The sequence below is a fragment of the Siniperca chuatsi genome, linkage group LG21 (assembly GCF_020085105.1).
Source record: "Siniperca chuatsi isolate FFG_IHB_CAS linkage group LG21, ASM2008510v1, whole genome shotgun sequence".
In the NCBI taxonomy this organism is placed as follows: Eukaryota; Metazoa; Chordata; class Actinopteri; order Centrarchiformes; family Sinipercidae; genus Siniperca; species Siniperca chuatsi.
In genome coordinates this window covers 6674542-6700186 of record NC_058062.1, presented here as the reverse complement: position 1 = coordinate 6700186, position 25645 = coordinate 6674542, and the positions used below count along the sequence as shown (strand labels likewise).

Here is a 25645-nt window from a genome sequence, read left to right as displayed (position 1 = left end):
TTTTGTAGGAAAAAAAGATGTTTACTAAAGAACATTACTGATGCCTTTGCAAAATAATGCATAGATACACTGGAAATCACTAACGGAATCATAGTCTGTGCCCAAAAAGACAGCTGTAATGAAAAAGAAAGAAAAAAACTCTTAGGAGTAAATCCTATAGAACTTTGTGTGTCAAAGAGGCAAAAGCCTTTTTCTCAGGTTTATGAATAATTTTATGAGATCAATTTTAGAGGGTTTTTTTTTTACTATCACCAGGCCACTACAGGCCTACTTGGTTGCTAACCTTTAACAGGCGCCTGGAGGTCCCCGGACCTCATGTTGGGAACCATACAAACACGCACACATTGTTGTCGCTGCTCCATTCATTTCAGTCTCATCTGACTGAGAGGCAGACGGAGCTCTAGCGGTCAAACTCACCAAATCTGTATCATCCGTTCTCAAAGTAAAACACTGGGGCAGTTGCTGCTCCGGCTTCCCTTTTTTTCTCGTTTGGTTTTTTTTTTTTTCAACGTGTGTGTGCGTGTGTTGTAGTTGAGAGCAGCATGCAAGGTAACGGCCGTCACCGAAACAAGGAAACAAGGAGAACATGGACAAATGGGCAATTTATATTTTACAAATGCACTTTATATTTATTCATATTTAGTCTGGAACTGAAGAGGAGCGTTACGGGTGAGAAAAAGCTCTACTTTCGCTTAATTTCATTCATGTAAAAGTCGAAAAACCGGGCATTTAACCTATTGTGCATGGTTTTGTTTTGGCAACTACTTCCAGTCAGAAAATACATGACAAAGCAGATATTGAAAGATATTTTCTGTGTATTCTGGATTTGGTGCCTTGGTATGCCACGAACCAAAAGTCCGAGCAGTGAGTGGAACCAGATGTGGAGAAAAACGGGGGAGGAGGGACGAGGCTGCTGGCTTAGTTTCTCTGTTGTGAATTCTATTTATGTATTAAGTTTATTTAAAGCCGCAAAGCAACGCACTTTTTCGGCTTGTTGTTCTATTTTTGTACCGGATGGATTTTTTAGGCTACATTGGCACCCTGCGGGCAGATGTGACCTTTACATCCAGTTACAGGCTGCAATTAACACATTCAGTACAGTCCTGAAAAGCTACTAGACCATTACATGCTATGGGATGCCTGGAGGGTAAACCCACCTAAACAGTGTTTTCCGGTAAAGATGACATTGGATATTTATAGTATTTTTGTTTTATAACCATAAAATGAACTCCTTGTTTTATGACCACAGAATTATTTTTTCCAGTGTTTCTGCTTGTCAGCTGGAAATGAGAGTTTACAAACCTAACTGCTGTCAATGACTTTTCTATTGTACAGTGAGTGAATGAGATGATGAAGTGGACTACAACAGGGGTTAAGCAGCATGATTTTTTTTTTGGCACAGAAAAGGATATAGAAAGTATAGAATATAATAATATATACTGTCAGTGGCAAGTAATTAAATTGTAAATATTCTAAAAGCTGGGTGAACTAGGCTGTCATCTCTGGCCATCATAACACAAGCAGATACCATAATGATTAACACATTTTCATTTAATCAATTTAATATTACAAAAACGGGTGCAAAGTTACCACACTGAATTTTCTGCTCTTATATTGCCAGACTCAGGACATCATACTGCTTCGTAATACATTAATTTACCTATTTTTGTTTGATCTTAAAGCTAGATTCAGATACTGAGATTATGTGGGTTTACATTCTTATCCCAAACCACATACTGCTAGATACGTATCCTAAATAATCTGGAGCTCTTTTTGGTGAGGCTTAGTTTTTTCATTTTAAAATGACTTGCACCCATCTGCCATCAAATCCCTGTGTTGCGAAAGTTGAGAATACCTTTTTAATCATCAAATGGATGAGCTGCAGTAGGATCTAGGGGGGAAATAATCATTGTTGATTTGTTTTATGAAATGTTGTCTCTTTGGATTTGTTATGTGAATTGTTTTGCAACCAAACCACCAGCTCAGCCACCAGAGTTTAACACTGAAAATATCTTTGATCTGGAACAACTCAGCATGTTGTCATGAACTTTCATGCACTGTGTAACGTCATAGGAAATTAGAGTTTTGTGTTGTCTTGTACCATGTATTGTCACCACACTATACTTGTGGAAATCAATGGAGTAAAGAAAAAGTGTGACAATGATGATACTAGATGATGTATCGGAAATTACGATATTTTTCCCTGATTCATGACTCATAGAACTGCAATACAGCAGAGTTTATTTGGGCATGAAAGTTCCGACTAACACGGTGTGGGATTTCAAAATAAGAGACAGCGCTAGCTCTGTGGTGTTCTGTGGTGCCAGGCTTTAGAGCAAAGTTTTTCATGATCTCACACAAAATACCCATAAAAATTAAATTGAGCACTGTTCTTCTTTAACTTCATCATTGTAAATCACTGTTACCTTACTAGGTTTTCACAGTTAAACCTAAAATGTGGTAAGTCATTATCCCCATTATATTGTGCATAAGTGTGGGATTGATAGAAAGTTTTGACAGTGTGCACTTAGTCTCACTTTGGTTTCTAAATTTTATAGGCACAAGAGTTTCTAGTTACCTGTTTCTGAGTGTGGCTGCAAAATGCAAATATGCTCCTCTCTTCTGAAGGCCCCTCTCGCTTCTCTCCCATGCTTCACGGATTAGGTAAAACCTATCCAGAGTTTGGGTTGCTTCAGAGACCAGACCACCATAAAACACCAAAGAAACAAACACAGCAGGCTGGAATTTCCTGCCTATTTGTTGGTTGCCATTTTGTCACACTGACCAGTTAAAGGCCTGTTTTTTTAATCTCAGACATCTGTCAAAATAAGGAAAGGTTACGGGAAAAGCCTTTTGCTCAGATTTCAGTCTAGATCTTTAGATTAGATATAAGTATATAGAATTAATTAATGGAAAAAAAACAGTTTGGAAGTTTGTTTGAGCTCATAATGTCTTGGGCCAAGACTCCCTATTGATTAGTCACCCACGTACCTAAGTATTGTCCCCAAACCTGGTCCAAAAGATGACGGTATTGAGGAGGTGGTTGTTCTGGGAATATCTGCCTCTTTTGGCGAGTGTTGCTGGTTCTTCTTGGCTGTGGGTTTCAGCCTCTCTCTTCAGCAGAAAACTGTCTTCAGCATTGAAAAAAGGGGTGACAGGGGAAAGAAGAGGATGAGATCACAGCAGGAGAACTGTTGTGGCTTAGCTTTCACAGGGCTCAATGGCTTAAAGTTAATCTGGAATTCTGCACTCACTCTGATTGCCCGGGAGTTTTCTCACATCAAACATCCAGTTGTGTCCCCTCCAGACTAGAATTAAAAGTTCTTTTTGAATTTGGTCCTTGCTGTCTGGAACTTGAGCTTCAGGTTGTCTAGTGGTTCAAAAGCTTTTTCCAGGAGTGTCTCATATTGTCACCATATTAATACTGAGCTTATAGTCACATACTGAAGTGAATTCAACACACAATGCAATGCTGATTTTGGTTCTGGTGTGAAACTCTTCCCACAGGCACCGTTGGAGCAGACTCTGGTCTAATTTTAAAAATGATTTTAATTGTGAAAATTACAAAATGGCATCAGACTGATTTATATGTATGCTTCGCCTCGTTAACAAGTCAGCATTGTGTAAGTTCAGCTATTCAAGTATTCTTAAGGTTTTTACTTGCAATGAGAAGTGTAACTAAATCCTGAGCTAAGATTATAGTATATCAACATTTTATTGTCTGTTGCTGTAGACATCCCACTGTAATTGCAGAGTAGAGATGAATTACAACAGAGAACTGTGGACAAGTCTGTCATAGAGGGTTTTATATGAACTATCCTGAGGGCTTAATACAAAATATTCTGTACAATTTTTAGAGCTGAAAGGATTAGTCAATTGATTAGTTGACCGACTATTAATGAATAAACAATTTTGATCATTGATTAATCATTCAAGTTATTTTTTAAGCAAATATTCATCAATTCTATCTTCACAAATGTGAATATTTGCTGGTCTTCTATGATAGTAAGCAATAAGTAAGCAGTAAGTAAGTAATGAATTAATTCACCAAGAAAGCAGATTAAAGAGCTGACAGAAGTCAGTGCTTGACACTTGACTTAATAGATACTCCAGACAGTGATTTTCCACAGAAACAGGTCTTTGCTGGCATTTAAAAAAAATTGATCCAGCTCTGGATTATGTTGCATTACTATAAGTAACTAGAATAACATTGGAAAGATAGTTTTGTCAAAAGCAACTGAGATGTTTCGTGTTTGCTGGACCAGTGTTTACAGTATAGGTTTATGCTTTTTTTTTTACCTCCCTGTTTTTGTTCCCATCAGGGAACACACTTGCTCTGATTTAAATCTCTCATGATTAAAATAATGAATTAGCAGTTAACAAGCCTAACAGCTGACTGTTACTAAAAATGGATGGCTTTATAAAAAGAGCAGGGTGCCACTGTGCTCCGTTACTGTGTTTGCTACCGACCAAATGAGCTAACACTGCTTCTGAGAAACTCAACCACAGAAGCAGAGTGCAAGAAGAGGGCCGTGTCGGTCGTCTTCTCCAGATTACAGGGATTTTTATGGAGCTCTTGATGAGACTCCATTGTCTCTGTGTCTATAAAAGCAGCACAGGAGGTTTGGAGTGTTTTAGCTGAGAGGTAGGAAACAAGGGATTGCCGCAGACTGAGCCCACTGAAGTATCCGCATAGGAGAGTGTTTTTCAACCAAATGCCCAGTGATCTTTTCCCACCTACCCCACTTCCTGGCCTCTCACAGAAGCTCGCAGAGTAGGAATGCTGAGGCTCACACTTTTTCTCCTCTAAATCTCAGGTCTGAGAGAAGGGAGTTGTGTGTATTTTGGGGATCTGTTTTTTAATCATTTTAACAGGACCTTAATTTAGAGTCACTCCTACACTCCTGACTTGTATATCTCGCTCTTTCTTTCTTCCATCTTCACACAGACTCATAACAACACACTATTATATTCACAATCCTGGCTTCTAGGTTTCCAATCTCTAAATCCTTTCTAAACAATACAAAAGAAAAAAAGGAATGGAAGGAAAACCACATATTTTTTGAGAAAGGGTGTTGGGTTTTGTTACTGGAATTCTAGTCACTGAGGCTGGTGTCCAACCACTGCCCTGAATGTGTTAAGTTCAACACTTTTGTCAGTAACTCTTAGTTTTCTGTTAACATTTTATATTTTTGTATGGTATATGTGTATATGAGAATGCTGCAAAGCTCTGTGGGTAACATGTTGCCGGCAGCTATAGCTCCTCAGAGAATCATACCAAAGTAATGCCAATAAAGGCATCAGTGTACAGCAGTGAGAAGTCTGCAGACTGAAACAGCTACCCATTTCACCACTGAGTTTCATCAAATTAATCAAATAACCTGTTAAAAAAATACAGTTATTTGAGTCAAATGTATCAGAGTCACTCTACAGATTCTCATGATAAAGATCCTTATATATTTATCCCCCCAAACCACCAACTCCTGCTCTCTCCATAGTAAACCCAACAGAAATAGACACCACAAAATGTAGTGAATAAGGTGAGAGGTAATTCCAGGTCAAACTTCGGGTATGGGGTGAATTCTTGAGACCTGGTGCATGTTGAAATACTACAGCCGTGATTGCTAACCTTGCATTAAAAACGTGCAACCACTTCACAGTTTATTGCATGCCATTTCTGCAATTATGTCCTGCTGAGAGTCATATAATGTGTATATAAGATTTTAGGGTTATAACAGGATATTTAGAGGATTAATAACACTGAAGTGTATTACACAGGGACATCAGAGGCCTCAACTCAAACTAGTTCTAACCCAGCACTGCATCTATTAATGGAGATATTGATCCAGCCCCTGACCTGTTCTCTTGCAACATTAGCTGCTAACATGGGATCCTGTTTTCATCAGCATTATTGACTGATGCCATTGTTTCCCTCTCTCTGCACAGCGCCGCTGGACTCTGACGCTGACGAGTTTGCTTTCTTCCATGCGGGCGCCCAGGGGTGCCTGGGGGTGCGGGATCACTCCCTTGTCCTGTCAACCTCCTGTGAGGAAGTCAACCAGCGCTGGAAGTGGGTGACCCGGGGTCGCCTTTTCAACTTGGGCTCTTCACTGTGCCTGGGCATGACCACTGGTAACCTCACCTCCAGATGGGACAGGTCTCCTCTGGGTGTGTACACCTGTGATCGCGAGCCCCCCAGAGTACGCTGGACCTGGAACTGTGGCCAAGTGTTGGACAACCTCAACAACTACCTTCCCTCACCCTCATTTTGGAACTCCTCCTCAACCTCCCCTCCTTCAACGCTCAAATGGGCACTGCATGGTGGTGTGCAGGACCTGTGCTCTAAAACATATCGTGGTAAGCATGCTTGTAATCAAACAAGTTCAGATTTGCATGGCAAGGATTCTTCAGATAGATGTTAAGATTGAAATAACAAGAAAAATGAAATAAGATCAAAAAAAGTAATTATATCCACGTAAAATCCACAAAAAATAAGAAATGAGATCACAAATATTGTCCCCACTGGAGGTATCTGCAAATCATTCTCATTCTTAAATGGACTGAAGGCCCTCATTTCCCCAGCTATAGTGACAGTGACTCAGTGAGCTGCTCCTTCACTGTATGTTGTGCTGCCCCAGTGCGACAGATAGACTTACTATTGTGAATACCGCAGCTGTATCTGATCAAATGGATATAGCAAAATGTTGCTTCAAGGGAATCTTTGAGGACAAGTGGCTGTCTGCCAGTCAGAAAGCCAAGGAAAACATTGCTGGTGTTTGTAAACTCCAGTAAACACACAGAGTTGTCTTTGCCCTCAAGTATATTTGTATTTATATATAGTTTTCAGTCCTGATTAAATCTAACCATGGTGGTTCACAGCTAAGCCTCATTTCCGCTGTCACTGCCATTCTTACCAATATCAAATGTCACGGTTGTTTATTGATAAACTATACTGCGAGGCTCACTCAGCCATATGAGTCTATAGTTAACAGGCTCTGCTTGACTGCAATTAAAACCAGATCAGCCATAAATGTAAGACCAGAAAATCTTTTTGTCCTTCCTCTCCTAAGTCTCCTTTACTTTTTGTGTGGTAAGGGAAGTGGATGAATTAACATTTTTAACTTTCAAGTGCAGATCTTTACAAGTTTCTTTGTGAAGTCAACTCACTGCTGGAGAGGAATGCCTCTGACATTAGTCAGCCGAGGAGCAACTCCTCTGCAGCCAGCCAGCGGTTGGAGCAGAGAGGGAAGTCAGGGAGGGAGCTTAACATGTCTGCCCTACTTTCCATTGGCCTAACTTGTTTTGGTAACACTACAGATCCAACCTCTCTCAATTTCTCTCTGTTGCCCTTTTCTTCTCACCATAGTATTCTGGTGGAATGTAGAGACTAGAACGGCAACCTCAGGGTATTTTGTCAAACTGCAGAAATCAGATTTAGATTATTAGTTAAACTAGCCTAAAAAAATATGTGTAATCATTTAAAGATCCTGCTTTGGAATCTAAATATAGGTTGAATCTTTTTTTCTGAATTCCTAGCTGTTGATTCTGTTTTCACATAAAGTTCATGATAAAAGATACTGATAACCTGCCAATTTTTATTTGTTTATTCTTCCTTGTGCTGACCACTATTTGACTTTACTGTTTTGACTGTAACATCATCCTGTCTTTTCACCCTGTGCTTGGTTATACAAGTCACTGAGAAAACAGATAAGGTATTTCAGTTCAGCACAGTTCACAGCCATAACTTTAGACAACACAAGCATGGCCCGTTTCGGCTGCCGCATGCAGGGATTTAAAGTCTCTCCTCTATTTGTTCCACAGAGATCTACACAATCCAGGGGAACTCTCATGGTCGCCCCTGCTATCTGCCCTTCCTGTATGATGGCCAGTGGTTCCACAACTGCACTAGTATCGGGCGCGAGGACGGTCACCTCTGGTGTGCCACCACCTACGACTACGGCAAGGACGAGCGTTGGGGCTTCTGTCCTGTCAAGAGTGAGTTATCGCTTTGCATGTTCAGGACTGTATTGTTAAATCTCTCTGCTCATTCTGGCAAGACTGGAGAAATTGCCAGAAACTCAGAGAGCTTCACCACACTTTCCTCTTACTGAGCTGTTCACATGACTGTTATTTGTTTCTGCTTTCTCCCCTGGTCTAACGAACTTCTTATTTCCTTCCCTTACTGTCAGGTAGTGGCTGTGAGACATTCTGGGATACTGACCCGCTGACAGACAGCTGTTACCAGTTTAACTTCCAGGCTACACTGTCATGGAGCGAGGCTCGGATCAGTTGCCAGCAGCAGGGGGCAGACCTGCTAAGCATCACCAAGCTGCATGAGCAGACATACATCAATGGTAAAGTCAGTGTGCACACATGTAAATTTGTGTGCAGAGGCATCCACTCATGTTGTAGCTACTTGTTTGCAATATACTTGTTTGAAATATACATTGTATTTTCACCAACCTCTGTGAAAACAGTAGTAAAACCTAAAAACCTTTTACAAAGAGGCTGTGTCATCATGTGTGTCAATCAAGTTTTTGGTTCTTAGCTTCCCTGTGACAAACATAAAAAAAGAAATCTCAAATATTAATAGCATTGGCCATTCAGGACAATGACATTTGCTTTGCAGCATAATGTTTACTTGTATTTGCTGTGCACATTCACTCTCCCAACAGGAATAATTGATTTTTGGGATGTTGTGACCCTGTTGTCAATATTAGGCCACACTTAGGCTATTCTTACATAACAATTCTGTCATCTACCCAATAAAGTGTTGACAGTTAAAATCATGGCTAAGTATTTTCTTTTATTGTGTCTTCCTTCACAAAAGTACACAGAGAAAACAGGGTTTTTGCTCTTGTCATATTTTATAACATTTGAGAAAGGTGTTGTCTTGCTGTTTCAGGTTTACTGACAGGCTACAGTGCTGCTTTGTGGATTGGCCTCAATGACCTGGACATCCATGGAGGGTGGCAGTGGGCCGACTCCTCACCGCTCAAATATCTCAACTGGGAGCCAGGTTAGACTGTAAAGACAACTCAACCTTTTCTGTCTTTTTCTAAGCCTGAAGACCCCGTGATCTTTTTTTAAACATTTATTTCCCACAGAAGGCTGAATGAGCATGCTTCCTCATTTTTAGCAACATGCTGCTCTGAGTGCAAATACACACTTGGCGGCCTTCCAGTGCAACCACAGTCTTTTACTGTTGACCACTGGAGTATTTGGGGGGTAAGTGCCTTGAACAAGGGTACCTTGGCATTATTGATGTTCTGAAGAGAGTTTTTCTTAATCTCATCCTCTAGACCAGCCAAACCATGCTGAGGAGGAGAACTGCGCTGTGATCAGAACTGAGTCATCAGGTCGTTGGCAAAACCGTGATTGTTCTGTTGCTCTGCCATATGTCTGTAAAAAGAGGCCCAATGCCACCCTGGACCCCTTTACTACTGGTCAGTGTACAAGCATTTGAATTAGTCTATTAAAGTTAAATACAGCAGTTGCAGTCCTTTCACAGTGGCAAAGTCCAGAATTTTTTGGGTTGTATCTTTTTGCTCCCACAGACTCGTGGGCAGATGATGAGAAATATGAGTGTGATGTGGGCTGGCAGGCCTTCCAGGCTGGCTGCTACAAGGTGACTTCAGAGAAGTTTGACTGGGATACAGCTCAGAAAACCTGTCAGAAGATGGAGGCCAACCTGGTCAGCATCCACACTCTACCTGAGCTTGAGTTTATTATGCGCAACCTGAAGAGAGGTGATTTGTGCGTTTTTTATTGTACTGTACTTTTCCCTCTGAACTGCATTGCTATTGGGAGCCAGAAATTACATGAAATTCTCTCAAATCAGAGTTCTATATCTATACCACATTTATACCACAGGGTACCCACTAGTAGTTGACTTTAAGGAATATAATAAACATTTTGAAAGATCTACTGTGTTGTAGACAGGGGAAATCAATGATTTTGATATTTGTCTGTATAAATGTAGAAGAAGAAAACAACAAGGGCAAAAAGAAAGAACATGTAACTAATGTTGAAGTGCAGTGGGTTCACAAAGAGTTCAGACACTCCAATCTATCAGAACACTCTAACTTCTCTTCTTCAATTTCTATTTTAAGCACAGGGGAGCAAAATGCGCAGATGATTCAGCTATGCCTTCTTCAGTGTGCAATATTAAAAAATAGAATTAAAAAAGTAAAATATTAAAATGTTAAATGGTATTTTCCAGCTGTTTTTCTACATTTTATGCTCACATCTCCAGAGCAGGCTCAAATGTAGTGGAAACCAGGCAGTTCATCCCTTTCCCTGAGCTGAAGAACACACATTAAGGGAGGAATCAAATTTTTAGGTCATGGAATTGCTCCAATGTAGTTATTGAACCTCATGGAAAAGTCTGACAGTTTCATATTAAGATCATAGTTGGAACCCTAATCCTATTTTCAACCCTAATTCTTTGTTCCCTAATTGTCTTCCTAACCCGACTGTCTATCTGTGTCTTCTGTCAGACATTGGCCAGCTATGGATAGGGCTCCATGACACTGATATGCAAATGGACTTCCAATGGACTGATCACACACCCGTCATCTTCACCTACTGGCACCCCTTTGAACCCAACAACTTCCGCAACACTCAAGAAGATTGCGTCTCCATCTGGGGAGCTGTGAGTGACCCAATACACAGTCACAGTGACCCCCAAAGTCTGGGGTCTTAATCACCTCAAACTAATGGACTCTCACTGTCAGCGAGTCTCCTCCATTTGTATATACTGAACAGCTGTGTTCTCTCTTTTTGTTTGTGTCTTGCTTGCATGTGCAGGAGGGCCGCTGGGATGACAGCCCTTGTAATCTGACTCTGCCCTCCATCTGTAAGAAACTGGGAACAAAGAGTGATGGAAAGCCACAGCACCAAGACTGCAAACAAGTATTATTCTTTTTCTCTCTTTGCATTCAGTGCTACATACTTTTCCCCCTTGGCATTTACTGAATGTTTCCCCTCGATACTAGATATAAACTTCTTGTTTTTTGTCTTCGCTATATCTCTCAGTTTTACTCCATAAAGACTCAGTATCTTCAAATATCTCGCAGCATTTCAGGGCTCTTATTCCAGCTACTGTCTGTAGTGTTGCTGGGAGCATAATTATTATTCTAAATATTTCAGCCCTTCCTTCACCTTTGACCCATTTTCCCTAGCTTCCATCCATCTCTCACCCTTCCACTGGTCCACTAGTCCACCCCCAGTCTGTAACTGTAATATAAATCACTCCCTTAAGAATGGGAAGATTACCAGGCACCCCAGACAAACTAAACCCTGGACACACACGCTCTTCCCTTGGCTTAACACATACTGTACTTTTCCATGGCCCAAAAAACAAAACACAAAATACATACATTTTTTAAGGCATTCAAATTGGGACATGTTTGTATCTTCATTCAGCAAATGTATACAGTACATACAACAAAAATGCACTATCATGCCTACTACTTGTACCCACATGGTGAATTAAATCCCATCTGGAGGATCCATCTACATCTGTCTATGATTTCACAGTCTGTAATTCTCTCCATATGAGACTTAAAGCCTCTCATACCTGACTTGTCCCTATCCGACCATTGCTGCAAATGTTCCCTGTCCAAGTGGACAGTTTAGTGGGGGGGGTTTTCAGGAATGTGTGACATAGTCGATAATCATAGTGAGAAAAGAAATCATAGTGTGTGTTTGTGTGTTGTTTATCTTCGTGCTCTTCAGCAATGTTATATTTTTGCTAAACACTGATTTATGATGTAAATGATCTGAAGTTGAGAGTCGAGCTTTTTCTCAGCTGTTACATTCAACAAAGATCTTTCTATGGATGAACCATTTGTTTGGTGTAATGAATCTTTACCCCTCTCCCTGGGGAGTGAGGCATCATGGGTGGTAATGTGACAGGGGTCATTTGACATGGCACACGCTGCAGGGCCCTGTGGCGGTGCGGTTTGTCAGCAGATGAGCTCACTTCATGCAGCATGTGAAACAACAATGACAAAAAGCCCACTGACCGCTTCAGCAACATTACACCACATGATCCCCAAACCATATACCCCATTCAGCACTTCATTACTAAAAAAATGTAATGGATTGCTCATTACTGTAATGCTGTCATTTTACTTACTCACTGGAGCAGTCACTCGTTACACTAGCATTGCATTTTTCCTTTATACTTCCAAAGACAGTGATTTTATTATCAGGCTAACTTCATGTGTGAATAAACACAGAGCTTAGAAAACTGGGGCGTAAGCAGCTGCTTAGGGCCCCTCAGCCACCAAGGGACCCCTGCAATACTTAAAAATGTGAGCTCTTTGAGTTGTGTTCATTATTTGTGATTATTTTACTGTTTAAAGATACAGCCCCTGATTTTGTCCAAAAGCGGCCCAGATGTCCTCCAAGATTGGAATTATAGCAAATAACAAATTCTGTAGGCATAACAACAGCTTTGCAGACCTTTATAGTGAGTTTCAGCTCAATGTTTTGCTGTCCGGCACACCACTTTACTGTTCTGGTTCACCCTCATTGCTCTCATAGTGTCATTTTCTGCCACAGCAGGCGGCTGTTTTCAGTGAAAAAGCTCTAAAAAAAACCCACTGCACACTACCTGCTCATCACCAAACAGCAGGCAGACACAGTTAGTGACTAGCTGGTGAACATAGTGAAACATTTAGCAGCTAAAGAGCCAGATATTTCCCTCAGGAGTTGGTGGAGACCAAAAACAGAGCTAAAAAGAGAGTGAATATTATTATTATTATACATTCATCAGGTGGCCAGAAACACGACTCCAAATGATTAATAATGTTGCTCCGAGCTGTTTTGCTGCTTAGGGCCCAAAAAAGCTTAGGCCAGTGCTATCCATTGTTTTGGTCAGTGTTTTGTGTAATAAAGTCAAAATAGTGGGAATAATTCCACCTACCAAAATTCATTATATTGCTTTGTTTGTTTTCAAATAACTGAGGACATGTGGTTGAATATAATGTTTGGATGGTTCAGCTTCTCTGTAATTTATGGGGGAGATAACAAAAAACTTAATGGATAATGGACATATGGCTGAAGTCAGATGCAGTTTATCATAACATTGCTACATACTAGTTGATTCTAGTTGAAATACTTCTCAGTACTGTTACATGTTATTGGGAACATGCTATAAGTTAACATTGATGTTGTGACTGTAAGACAGGGAAAGGAAGGATAGGAAAGGGTGTTAAGGAGATGTGAATTTCAACAGATCAAGCCTCTCCAGCAGCTGTAATCTGAGGTTTTTGTCTAGATGCCAGTCGTGGTTGTGCAAAAAGCCTGAGGTTGGTCTTATTCACACAAAGCTGTATACAAACTGTCTCTCACTATCATTCTCGCACAAAATCTCACCTCTTTTGACCTTCTGCGTGTTGGCTGTGTTCTGTGTCTGTACACGTCCACAACTACAGTACATGAGCTGGCAGGAGGGATTGAGGCCAGGGAAAAGTTATTTCTGCATGCCTTGACTTGTTCTTTTTATTCTTCATTTGGGACACAGTTGACTGGTATAAGTGGACTCACTTCTGCTTTGATTGTTAAAATGGCATTAAAATTATTTTCTGAGAGACACCATTTAAGTTTTTTGATATGTTTTAGGTCTTGTTTGCTTGTCTCTCTGTCTGTGAGTATTTTCCTAAATTCGTTGGTCAAACACATTTCTTTTCCATATCTATCCAATACACCCTCTGCCCAAAAAAGTGAAATGTTATTTGATACTCCATTTTCCTGTGTTCAAGTGTTTCAATTTGTTGTTGCCCTATAAATTGCCGTAGTTCCTAAACTTCAGACACTTTTGCCTAAGTAGGTGGTGCTATTGAAACATGACACATTTAAATGCCTATAATGCCTTAAATGATTGAATTAGCAAATTTAAAGAGTTGCACAGCCTTTGTCAAAGTTTGTGCTCTTTGAATGGTTTATTTTTATTTAGAGGGTTTTATTTATTTATTTATTTTTATTTTCCATATCCCGCTATTCTCCTCTTCTCTCCTTCCCTCTCCTCTCAGGGCTGGAAGTGGCACAGTCCAGCTTGTTACTGGGTGGGAGAAGATCTGCTTACTTTTGATGAGGCCAGGAAGTCCTGTGAGGACCATGGAGCCACCCTTGTTACCATTACCAACAGGTGCATGCAGCAACACACACATACCCTGACGCACACACAGACTCCCTTGCAGCAATTAAAAGACATCACAGTGTGTTTTGTCAGTGCTGCCTTTCTGAAAGTCCCTTTATATCGTTAAAGGTTCGAGCAGGCCTTCGCCAACAGCCTGGTGTTCGGTCGCTCTGGTGATTCCTTCTGGATCGGCCTCCATGACCTGGGCAGCCCCGGTTCTTTTCACTGGCTCAGCGGGGATGAAGTGTCCTACACCAACTGGAATCGAGACCAGCCAAGTAGGACACATATATTATGTTTGAATAAGTATGTGAATGACTCACAGAATGAATTACAAATATGATCTGATAATGTATTGCAGGATGCAGAATGACCAGATTGTTGACCAGGTGTCAAAGCACTAAGACATTTTGAAGATCACCTTGGATAATATCTTACTGGTCAAAAATAGATTGTAATAATGCTTGTGGAGTAGTTTTTAGGGATTTGAATAATTTAAGACAAAGTGATGTTCAAGAGAAATCCCGTTTTCATTGTACATGGCTAAAAGATATATTAATGCCAGGTGGATCAATTTTACCTATAAACAGCTGCTAATGCATATTTACATGTTTTTTGTACATATGTACTCTGTTTTTTATTGGTCTGTCTGCTAATGTAAAACGTAACTTACTTCTGTATCCACAACCTGTAAAAGTAGTCATTTATTAATCTGCAGATTATTTTCTCCATTAGTTGAGAAAATTAATGTTGTTGTACTTTCCCAGAGCCCAAGGTAAATCACATCTCGGAAACCAGAGTTATTGGAGTTTTTGTTTAAAAGATGGACTGGAACGATTAATCAGTTATCAAAATAGTTGCAGATTAAATTTCTTTTACCCCGTAATTGATTAATCAACTAACTGTTTCAGCTCTAGTCTTTTATATCTGATATAGTATTTTCATTGTGTTCTGTTGTTTTGTTTTTTTGCCTGTTAATTTCTGTATTCCTGTTACTGTGATGAGTTCACTTCCCTAAGGGCATCATTAAATTTTTTTTATCTAATCTATGGAGATTTTCAACTGCCCAAAACATGAGGTCCGTTCTGAACCAGAGCCAATTTTGGATTTAATCTACAAAGAAGAAACTGGATTGGTCCCAGGTTTTTTTCTTTGGCAAAAATACAGATTCAGAACTACATCCTGATTTGGCTATAAAGCAGCTTTGAATAGCTGACAATCTGACTATCTAATAAAATTATCAGCAGCAGTCAAAACCATCCAGCAGGGTTATGTTCTGATTTAAATTTAATGTATCAGAATTGGATCAGTTTGTTGAGGAAATTGTAAACCGCATTTTTGTCTTCCAACAAATAGTCATTGCAGCACAGAGATGAGATAGTAAAAAACAGTTGTGGGCGAATCCTCTGGCTTTGGAGTCACTAATAATGTAGATCCAAAGACATGAACTGTCTGACCTCTACGCAGATTTGTAGTTGTAGTTTGTTGCTTTAGTAGACTAGGCTGGTTAAAGGACCTCTGACCATTTTTTTATTTATCTGTAGGTTTTTGTCACATGTTGACATTTCTAGTATGAACACTTGTCAATACTATGATATTCTCATGATATTCATATCCCACAAAATTTGACACCTGAGGTTGCACCTCAGGCCAAGTAGTAGCAGAAATTCTCACTACAGTATAACCCCAAGACCCCTATTTGTTCAGCTTTCTTTAAAGCTCCAAAGCCTGTGATTGTGATCATTGACATGATCACATAAACACATATAGTGGTGTGTACAAATTCATATTAGGATAAAAAAAATAAAAATAAATGCTCACTGATAATAAACAAGTTTAAAAAAGTATCAGAAGTGCCTACATGCAACATTTTACATGACTCATTGGCAAATATTTTTTTTAGATATCTGTATAATGAAATAAAACAATTCCATCAACTCTACTGGTGTACACACCTTTTTTTATTTGACCCGTAAGTATGATCCATTAGGGAGATTAGAGAAATAGAGCCTAGACAGCACTCATAATTGTCTTATAAGAAATGTGTAATCACATTTTCCAGACATTTTTCTTCTTCACATCATCCCTCTTTTTCTACATGTTTCTCTTTCCCTTCTCTCACCTACATTTCACCCTGTATCTATTTCAGTCAACGTCAGCGGTGGCTGCGTTTCCATGGCGACGGGCTTCGCAACAGGTCTGTGGGAGGTGAGGGAGTGTGCGTCATCGAAGGCAAAATTCATCTGCCGTCAGAACCAGGATACGTCTCTGAGCCCCGAGCCCCCGGTCCCTCAGCCAACCCCGAGTCTCAGCGGCTCCTGTCCCAGCGGCTGGAAGAGCAACAGCAACCTGCGCTACTGTTACAAGGTTCATCCCAGCAATGTTTTACAGTTTCACACCATCAGTACTCTGCTGGAAGTGTCTTTTAATTTCAGTCACACTTTGGTTTTCATTAATTGGGTAATTCTGTCTTGGACTAAAATGGCCTTGGATAATATTTGAATGGTTACTAAAAATGTTCTCATTTCAATGCAGCGGCATCTGCAGTTTATTATACATTCTTGTAGACGTAGGTATGATCACTTTTTACAAAGTAGCATGACTACTGTTTTCAAGGTGATTTAGAAACACAAGTTCAACTTCAACATAGTGTAGCTGTATGCTTTCCAAGTGTCCAGTCTGATAATAATATTAGAGTCAAAACTATATTTCATCCCGATTACGGACATTAATATACTGTAGTTTCATCAGATAGACTTTAGGATTTATTCTGTTCTCCTTTTATTAGTGTTGCCATGTTAATCAGTTTTCATGTTTAATTAGGTTTTCATTCACAACAGATTGGCATTGTTCATATGTAACTCTGAACTTGTTCATTATGAAATCAATTGAAACAAAGCTTGTATAATACTGTAGGTCATAACTAGAATTAATTACATATCTTAGATGTACATTAGTCCTGAGGAAACTAGATTTTTGTAACATTTGGCATATCTGAAAATGTATTTTTAAAGCTTATATACTGTATATTTAGCATTCACTGAACAGATAGTGGACTTTCGTATGTATAGATCTATTACTTTAACAGTATTTAAATTTATATTTCCAATACGATAACTGAGTTTTAGTTTAGTAGTAGTAATTTATATCAGTAAAGTTTTAAGCAAAAAGTAAGTAAACAGCACCAAGAATCTGACCAAGTATTTAGTGCCAACTTTCAGTTCAGGTTTTTACTGTCAAGTGGTGGACACAATCCGGTCAGCACTCAACAAGTACTGAGGTTTGATACCCAGCCATAGGTAGGAGTGGTAGTTTTTAAGCATAGCATTTTTAATTGAACTGTAATTACACCTTTATCACCTGTATGCAGGTGTTTCATTCCTCCCAGCTTGAGCAGAAGCTGAGCTGGCTGCAGGCTCACCTGTTCTGCCAGAGACACGGAGCCAATCTGCTGAGCATCAGCGGCCCTGAGGAGGAGCACTTCGTTCTGCAGGTCCTCCATGAGGCCTTTGGGTGGGTGTGCGCCTCTGACCAGGTGACATGTGATGTAATATGATGATAATGGTAATGTTGATGATGATGATTATGATGATGATGATGATGTGGCCCACAGGGAGTCAGAGGACCATGAGCAGCACTGGTTTTGGATCGGACTGAACCGCAGAAACCCAATGGACAATGGCAGCTGGAAGTGGAGTGATGGACTGGCTGTGAGTAATGACAAGATGCAACCTAACTGTGAACCAACAGATGCTGAGTAAAAAATGCTTGAAACTAAATCTGTTTACTCTTTGCTTTTGTCTCAGTTCACGTACCAGAACTTCGGCCGCTACTATTACAACATCCGGCAATGTGCTGCAGCAGACTTGGGCACTATGACCTGGCTGGCCATGCACTGTGACTCTGAGTTAGACTGGATCTGCAAAATCCCCAGAGGTACAATAGCACCTATTTGACCTACTTGACCTATTTAGAAAATCCTATACTGTATCGATACATGTGCACTGGACATCTTGACTGGACTGATTTTGTATTCTATTTCATGTTGCATGTTTTCTATTCATCAAATAGCTTTTATAGCTTTTTCCACCTACAGCTCCTATTGTGGGGGCATCACTCTCTGAGTCTCTCAAGACTTCTTCCCTTTTTTATGCATTGCCTTTTGGGCGTCTCACATTTTGTATTTCATGAATACACTTTTCCCTTGTGTTTTAGGTAGTGTTGAGAAGGAACCAGAAGTCTCTGAAGGTCAGTCTTACTTTCTTGGCTTTGGACTCCTCTTAGCATACTGAAATGATCTCATAAGGGCTCTTTTTCAAAACCTTCCTATTATGTCTCATGACTGTCTTTCCTTCCTCCCTCATCCCTCATCTGTCAGGCACCAGTTCACCTGAGTGGATTGGCTTCCAGGAGGCTGAGTATAAATTTTTTGACCACCGCACAACTTGGGACCAGGCCCAGAGGATTTGCTCCTGGTTTGATTCCTCACTGGCCTCCGTCCACTCAGCTGAGGAAGAAGCTTTCCTGGCCAACACTTTACGCAAGGCACTGCACACTTTATCTAAAAGTGCATTATTGTTTGTATTAGTTGATTTAATCCAAAAATGCATTCAATTACTAGTGTTCTAGCAGGCAGTCCAGCCTTATGAGAGCAAAAGCCTCAGAAATACCTAACAAGTATGAACCTGTGTAATTATGGTGTCTATATTATGCATGGCAACCTTTTCTACAGGCAAGCCCTGCACGTTTAAAAGTCTCTGTGACTGTGGCCTCGACATGCCTTTTCACAGTTTCTCTCTCACCTTCAGATGGCGAAGGTGGAGGGTGACAACTGGTGGCTGGGGCTTCACACCTACGAAAACGATGGCCGTTTCCGCTGGTCTGACCATTCTGTGCTCAATTATGTGTCCTGGGCCCTTGGGAGGCCACATGCACTCAGCCGTGATCGCAAATGTGTCTACATGTCTTCCAGCAAAGGTAAGAACAGCCAGAATAAGAGACCTCAAGAGACTAAATCAAATGCAGTACACATACATGATCTTGTATTTTTCACTCCCAAACAGCGGATTGGGCTGATCAAAAGTGCCACTCCGACCTGCCTTACATCTGTAAGAGAGTTAATGTTACAGGCACCATTCCTCCAACTCCATCATCCCCCCACCCACCTTCAGGCTGTGCTGACGGATGGTCCTCCTATCAGCATAAGGTAGTTGCACAACACACCAGGACTACTGCATAATGAAATTGTTACATTAAGTTGTATAAAGGATGCGGGATGTCTAGAATGCATCAAATAAGTATACCATGTAGGCAATGAAGCATAGCAAGTAAACAGGACGTACTTAGTGTTTTATTTCATGCACCTGCTACTGTCCTAACTCAGCCTAACCAACCTGAGCAAACTTTTTTTTCATGTGTGCAATGACATCTGGTGTTTCTGTAGTGTTTCAGAGTATTTGATCAGTCATACCAAGGCACATGGTCTGCAGCCAAGTTGAAATGTGAAATGCAGGGAGGTGTACTGGCAGTGGTGTCCAATCATTTGGAGGAAGGTAATTACATCAGAATACCGCTGGCATAAAGTTACAAGCAGGGAGGTGGTGGTGGACCCAACTAAAGTTAATGAACTTACCTCTCTATACTTGAATGTAGATTACTTACATTTTCATGTATAAATAATTTTGTACGGTAAATTTGTATGATCTGTCATTGTGAGCAGCATCAAATGGCTGTAGTGTGTTATAGTACGTTATGAGAATCCAGTCATTTTATTTTAATAGGAATTGATTGCCTGTTTATCACCAATTGGTAGGTGGTTTATTTATTCCTGTTTATATTTATCACTGTTCATAAGTGCCTCAGAAGAGTTTCACCACACACATGCACACTGATGCAATCAATTCTCCTCCTCACAGCCTTTGTCACCACCCTGCTTTACAATACCAGTGTTGACCTTTGGGTGGGTCTGAACTCAGACTCTAAAGGTCATTTCCAGTGGGCCAAGGCTGGCCTGCTCAGCTACACCAACTGGGCTCCTGGAGAGCCACTCGACAACAGCGGACCACACCACAACAAGACCCCGGTACTCACAAACACACACCTTTCAGCACACATGTCATGGTTTTGTCCTCAATTTGTTCCTGTTCTTATGATTTCACTGTCACCTCTCAGGGAAACTGTGTGGTGATGATTCATGGGAACCCACAGAAGAACACTGGCATGTGGGCTTCCCGAGCCTGTGAGATGGAAAGTAATGGCTTCATCTGTCAAAGGCAACAAGGTGTGATACTGAATAATAACCACGACAACGGCTGCTTTAAAAGTGCAGAATATTTGCACCACAAACACATGTGTGTCGACTTAAATCATCTTGTGTGACTTTGTCATTGCTTCAGACTCAGGTCTCCCTCAAGCCCCGGCTCTTATTCCTGCCTCCCTGTCAAAGCCTGTGGAGCTGGGTGGAGTGACTTACCGGGTTGTGGAAAAGCGTCTGGACTGGACCGGCGCTCTGCACCTTTGTGAATCTTTGAATGGGACCCTGGCCACGGTGAAGGATCCCTACCAGCAGGGTTACCTCACGCTGCTGATCAACAGCCTGCACCGGCCCGCCTGGATCGCTCTCTACAACTATGGAGTGAGCCTATTAACTTATCTTATTATGATTCATTAATAAAGTCACACAAGTACAGCTGTGTTTTTCAGGCTTAGGGAAAATGCAGTGAATTGCTTTTTTTATGTTCTCAGGGACGGAGCTTCACCTGGCTGGGTGAAGAAGAAGTGTCATATTCAAACTGGAAAGATGGGGAGCCCAATCCGATGGCTGGTTGCGGCCACATGACCACTACTGGGCAGTGGACAATGACTCCCTGTGATGCTAAACTGGAGGCTGCTATCTGTCAAATTAGTGGTATGTGTGTGTAATGTGACAGCAATAAATTTAAAACATGTTACACGTAACATACACATAACAACTCACCAGAATGCCATACGCAGTGCTGTTGTGTGCACACACATCTTGTAAAAACCTAAACACCTTACCTGTAATTTCCCCTGGTAACATGTCAGCATTACAGTATGTTACAGTTACTGTAAATTAAATGTATTCATCTTCGTTTTTTTCTCCTTGCCAGATGAGCCTGTGGTTCACCAGTGGATCTATCCCGGCCAGTGCCCCCACTCTCTGGGAGACTGGGCGTGGATGCCTTTCAGAAACCACTGTTATGCCTTCAACCTGCAAAGTCTTAAACTGCAGCAGGATGCACGCATGTCCTGTAAAAAAGGTAGGGAAGAGTTTTAGAAGCGCCCTCACACCTCCCCCATTCTGACTCCTGCTGTGCTGCCCATGCAGCTCATGATACTGAATTGAAAGCCACTAAAGTGCAACACTCTGTCTTTCTCCACTGCAAACACTATTGACAAAATGCATCAATATGTCTATATTTTGTGTTATTTATTGAGCTGGCTGCACCATTGTTAAATCTCCCTACATGATCAATTCCCATTTCTCTTTTGTTCCATCTCTGTGTATTTCTTTCTGTTTCTCTCTTCTAGTGGGAGCAGAACTTCTCTCTATCTTGGATGAGACAGAGAATGGATTTGTATGGGAACACATCCAGAGCTATGCAGAACAGGCACATGGAGCTTGGCTGGGCATCAGCGTGAAAGGTCCAGCAATGTTGCCTCAGACAGTCCTTTCCATCTCCCTCTACAGCAGCAACCTTATTAACCTTCAGATTTTCAAAAGTTTTTTAAATCCAAGCTTATTAATTTTAGACTTTTAGTCAAATTATCTTACTCATAATTTGATAAGTTTTACCTGACTGATTATGATTTCTTTTATAGAATAATCGTGAAACAATTAATTAAGTAGAGGAAACCAGAATCAGAATCAGAATCAGAAATACTTTATTGATCCCTGAGGGGAAACTCTTTTGTTACAGCTGCTCACTATCATGTCAGTGCACACAGGAATAGAAGTACTAAGCAAATCAAATATAATACAGGCATGATAAATTAAGTACAAAGTGGATATAAGTATAAAATTAACATAAGTGTAAAGTACAAAGTGGGTTTACCGGTTGATGATAATTGAATCCAGTATTGGAAATCTCTATGACTGAACAGAGATGTCAGGCAGAACATGATATTACAAATGAGCTCTCCTTAAGATAAAACTAAATAAATAGTTCTGCTTGAGTGTGTTTGAAGCTTCTCTGAGTGTATGTGCATGTGTTCATGCTGCAGGTAGAGGTCTAGTGTGGAGCGAGGACACAGAGATGTCGTACACCAACTGGGAGGCGCATGATGTCGCCTTCTCTGTTCTGTCTCCAAACTCCTGCTTCTGGATCCAGAGCAACAGTGGCCTGTGGAAGCCAGGCTCCTGCAGAAATCGCACACATGGAGTCATCTGCAAAGGGCCTCGCAGTAAGCACACAAGACCACTTTAGCCATGGGAAGTCATTCTCAGAACCAGGTCTATTTGAGTCAGTTGGGTTTGAGATCGAACTAGTCAACAATGAGACCAGAGCAAATTAAATTGTTTTCAAGGTTTCATAAATGCTGAAAAAGTTCCTTGAGCATGGTGATCCATGTGCAGAAGCTAATCAATTCAAAGAGGTTCACATACTATATACAAATGTAAACCCTTAAATGTATTGTAGTGTTGAGAGAAAATAAATGAAGCAGAATGATGAAAAATCATATATTTGTAAGTTTTGTAGACAGGGTGGAACAACCTGAAAAATCACCCAGTAGGCGATGATATCAAGTGCAATTAGAATCATTGCCAAATGCTAAAGTCAATTTTTACTAACTGTCACCTCTTCCATTTGCAGGTGCTGAGACCTCAGCTGTAACATGTCAGTATAATTACCTTCTGCCATGTTTTTCTGTTCACTTGAAACTAAATAAATAAATATCTGTGTTGTAACTTGTATACCAAAAAGTGAATTATTTAAACTAATCCTTACATCTGTCTTCTACCTCTACCTAGTGGATGGTGACCACCTGCCCACACTGATTATTGTCATGGTGACGGGCCTGGTGCTGGTGGGGCTGATTGTCACTGTGATCTACTTGTACCGTCGGCGAACTGTCGGGTCCCGGGGGTCCTATGAAGGGGCCCGCTACAGCCGCACCAACTCCAGCCTCGCAGAGCAGACTGAGAAGAACATCCTGGTGTCTGACATGGAGCTGAACGAGCAGCCAGAGTAGCAGAGCTGACCAACCCAGGATTGGACCCAACCTGACACACGAGAGGCTGATTTCAACGTGCTGACTCAGATACACATTATGGCATGTTTTTGTTGTCTCTTTTGAAACCAAAAAAGATTTTTAAAGTGCTGAAGGGCTGTGTAGAACACAGCAGATGTTTAGTTTTTAAATTGAATCCCCGCCTTGTCAGTCTGCTTTTGCCAAGACTTAACAGTTCTAGCAATTTCTCTCAGATCCTTCCATATGTACAACTTTTCCCCAAAAGTGTTCATGAAGGGCATACATTGATCTACTGGGAGTTTAGTTTTATTGCAGCTGGAAAAGTTCAACATAAAATCGGTTTTATGAAATGACTCCTCACTGTCTTCCTTGGTGCCAAAGTCAATTTCCTTTCTTGTTCCCATTTTGATTGAAAGACTTACAAAGTCCTATCACAGCCACAGATTGACTAAACCATTTGTCTCTGTCCTCTAAATACACAGTCACAGTCTTCTTCAGGACCAAATGCATTTTTTCATTTTCATTTGTTTCTTTTTTGTCATGACAGTATTTACCTGAATTTGAGGTGTGTTTTGGTTGCTTCATTGTGTTCATGTCCTTCCCATTGATTTGTCATTATCTGTGCAGCTGTAGAGAACTGTTACTGATGATGCATGTGTGGTTTTTGTGAGCCTGCCTCTCTCCTTCTTTCTGATCTGACACGTCAGCACCAACTGTCAGATGAGGAGAAGACGAAGAAGTCCAAATGTGAATGTGTGGAAGTTGACAGAGACCATTAATATTAGTGACCTTGAACCGTCTGAGGGCAGTACACTAGAATTGTGCACATTACTAATACTAAGTTCGGTAGAGAACTTAGTATTGAAAGCTGGTCTTTAAATAGACTACATTGTCTTTTTGGTACGGTGGGACTGAAGGTTATCATAAAATGATCAGACTTTCACTTCCCATGGCTTCATGTACATTTTGGCACTTTCTACTATTATCTTGAGCTAATTCAATATAATCCACATGCCTTTAGTCATTATCCTTAAGACACAGTTGCTGCTCTGTGATTCCAAACTTTTGTTTGTGTTGGCTCTTCATGCCACCATCTGGAGCTGATTCAGCAATTTTTAAGGACAGTAATTATCTTTGTATGCACCATGAAATAGGTTTGCAATTTGATATTTGTCTGATTCATCATTTTTATGGACCACAGTTCACTTCTCTGTATATTTTATCACTAAGATATTTTTCTTTATTTGTCTTTTTAATGATGCAGGTTTCACTACGAGTTTTGACTTAAATACAACTGGTAAAGACATTTGGACACTTTCCTTTTTTTATGCAATAATTGCCAACACTTGAATCTCTCCTTGCCCCACAAAGAAAAAACATCCCTCATGTTAATGACACAGTTGTATATATGAGAGCCAAAGAAAAGTGAAATTGTGATAAGAGGAAAACGTCATTTTGAGATTTCACATTTGCACAGCGTAATGACCACATTTTCCAGAGTTCATTTGCCTCCTCAAACATTTTTTTTTTTCCTTCAGCTCTTGCCTCTGAGTGCATTTCTGTCTTCCTTCTCGGCGGAATGCTTTGGAGCCATTTCAGTCTGAGGCTTTTGGTGTTTCACAGAGCTGCTGTAAAAAAACCCAGCTTTTTTTGCTCCGTGAGTTGGACTAAGATAGAGGGGGAAGGGAGGAGGAGAGGGAGTGAGTAGAATAGTGTGTGTGTGTGTGTGTGTGTGTGTGTGTGTGTGTGAGTGTGTGCAGTCTCCAGCTGTGGAATGTTGAGTCGGCAAGAAGAGCTCAGTGGCACGTCTGGAACCAATCAGAGAAGGAGGGCTCAGGGACATGAAGGGTCAGAAAGAAGATTGAAAAAAGGAAAACTAGACGAAGGAGAAAAGGGAAAAAAGGAGGTGTGTGAGGAGGAGTCGGGGATGAAGGAAGAGAGGAAGGAGGAGTGTAAAAGGTGCAGTGGTTTGTCCCAGGCTTGCCCCGGCCTCTGCTGGTGGTTTACTGTACAGGTTTGTCTTTATATGATGTTAACTGACTGAGGTGATGATGTGAAGGTGTGAGAACCCTTGGTGTGTTCCCCAATTAGATCATGTCTATGATGCAGGCTCTTGTCCCTGTGAAGATTACCTGAAGCACCTGTTCAACTTTTTTTTGATAGTTTTTGTGTCCTTTTTATATGAAATGAATAAAGTCTATGTTCTCAAAGCTTCTGCCTTCACAATTATTTATGAAATTATTATTCATTGTGGAGCAAATTCTAATGTGAAATTGTTACCTT

The 25645-nt window shown here is 40.7% G+C and overlaps 1 protein-coding gene across 1 annotated transcript; it reads left to right on the top strand.

Annotated features, from left to right (window-relative positions):
* Nucleotides 1–333: 333 nt before the first annotated feature.
* mrc2 (mannose receptor, C type 2) lies at nt 334–25573 on the top strand. The gene is made up of 29 exons (XM_044181767.1): nt 334–669; nt 5947–6357; nt 7822–7995; nt 8190–8354; nt 8906–9019; nt 9303–9446; nt 9558–9749; nt 10500–10654; nt 10810–10914; nt 14043–14158; nt 14279–14427; nt 16299–16516; nt 17520–17662; nt 17763–17859; nt 17956–18085; nt 18365–18397; nt 18528–18694; nt 18958–19126; nt 19213–19355; nt 19593–19701; nt 20065–20231; nt 20321–20429; nt 20545–20783; nt 20894–21056; nt 21280–21429; nt 21701–21814; nt 22394–22573; nt 22984–23007; nt 23142–25573. Exons 1-29 carry the CDS (start codon nt 543–545, stop codon nt 23360–23362), a joined length of 4428 nt encoding a protein of 1475 aa, XP_044037702.1. The 5' UTR covers nt 334–542; the 3' UTR covers nt 23363–25573.
* Nucleotides 25574–25645: the final 72 nt, after the last annotated feature.

Coding starts and splice junctions, on each gene's coding strand:
- mrc2 (XM_044181767.1), top strand. CDS start 543: ATGCAAGGTAACGGCCGTCACCGAAACAAGGAAACAAGGAGAACATGG. Junction 17,860..17,955: donor AGTGGAGTGATGGACTGGCT/GTGAGTAATGAC, acceptor CTTTTGTCTCAG/TTCACGTACCAGAACTTCGG. Junction 19,127..19,212: donor CTACATGTCTTCCAGCAAAG/GTAAGAACAGCC, acceptor ACTCCCAAACAG/CGGATTGGGCTGATCAAAAG.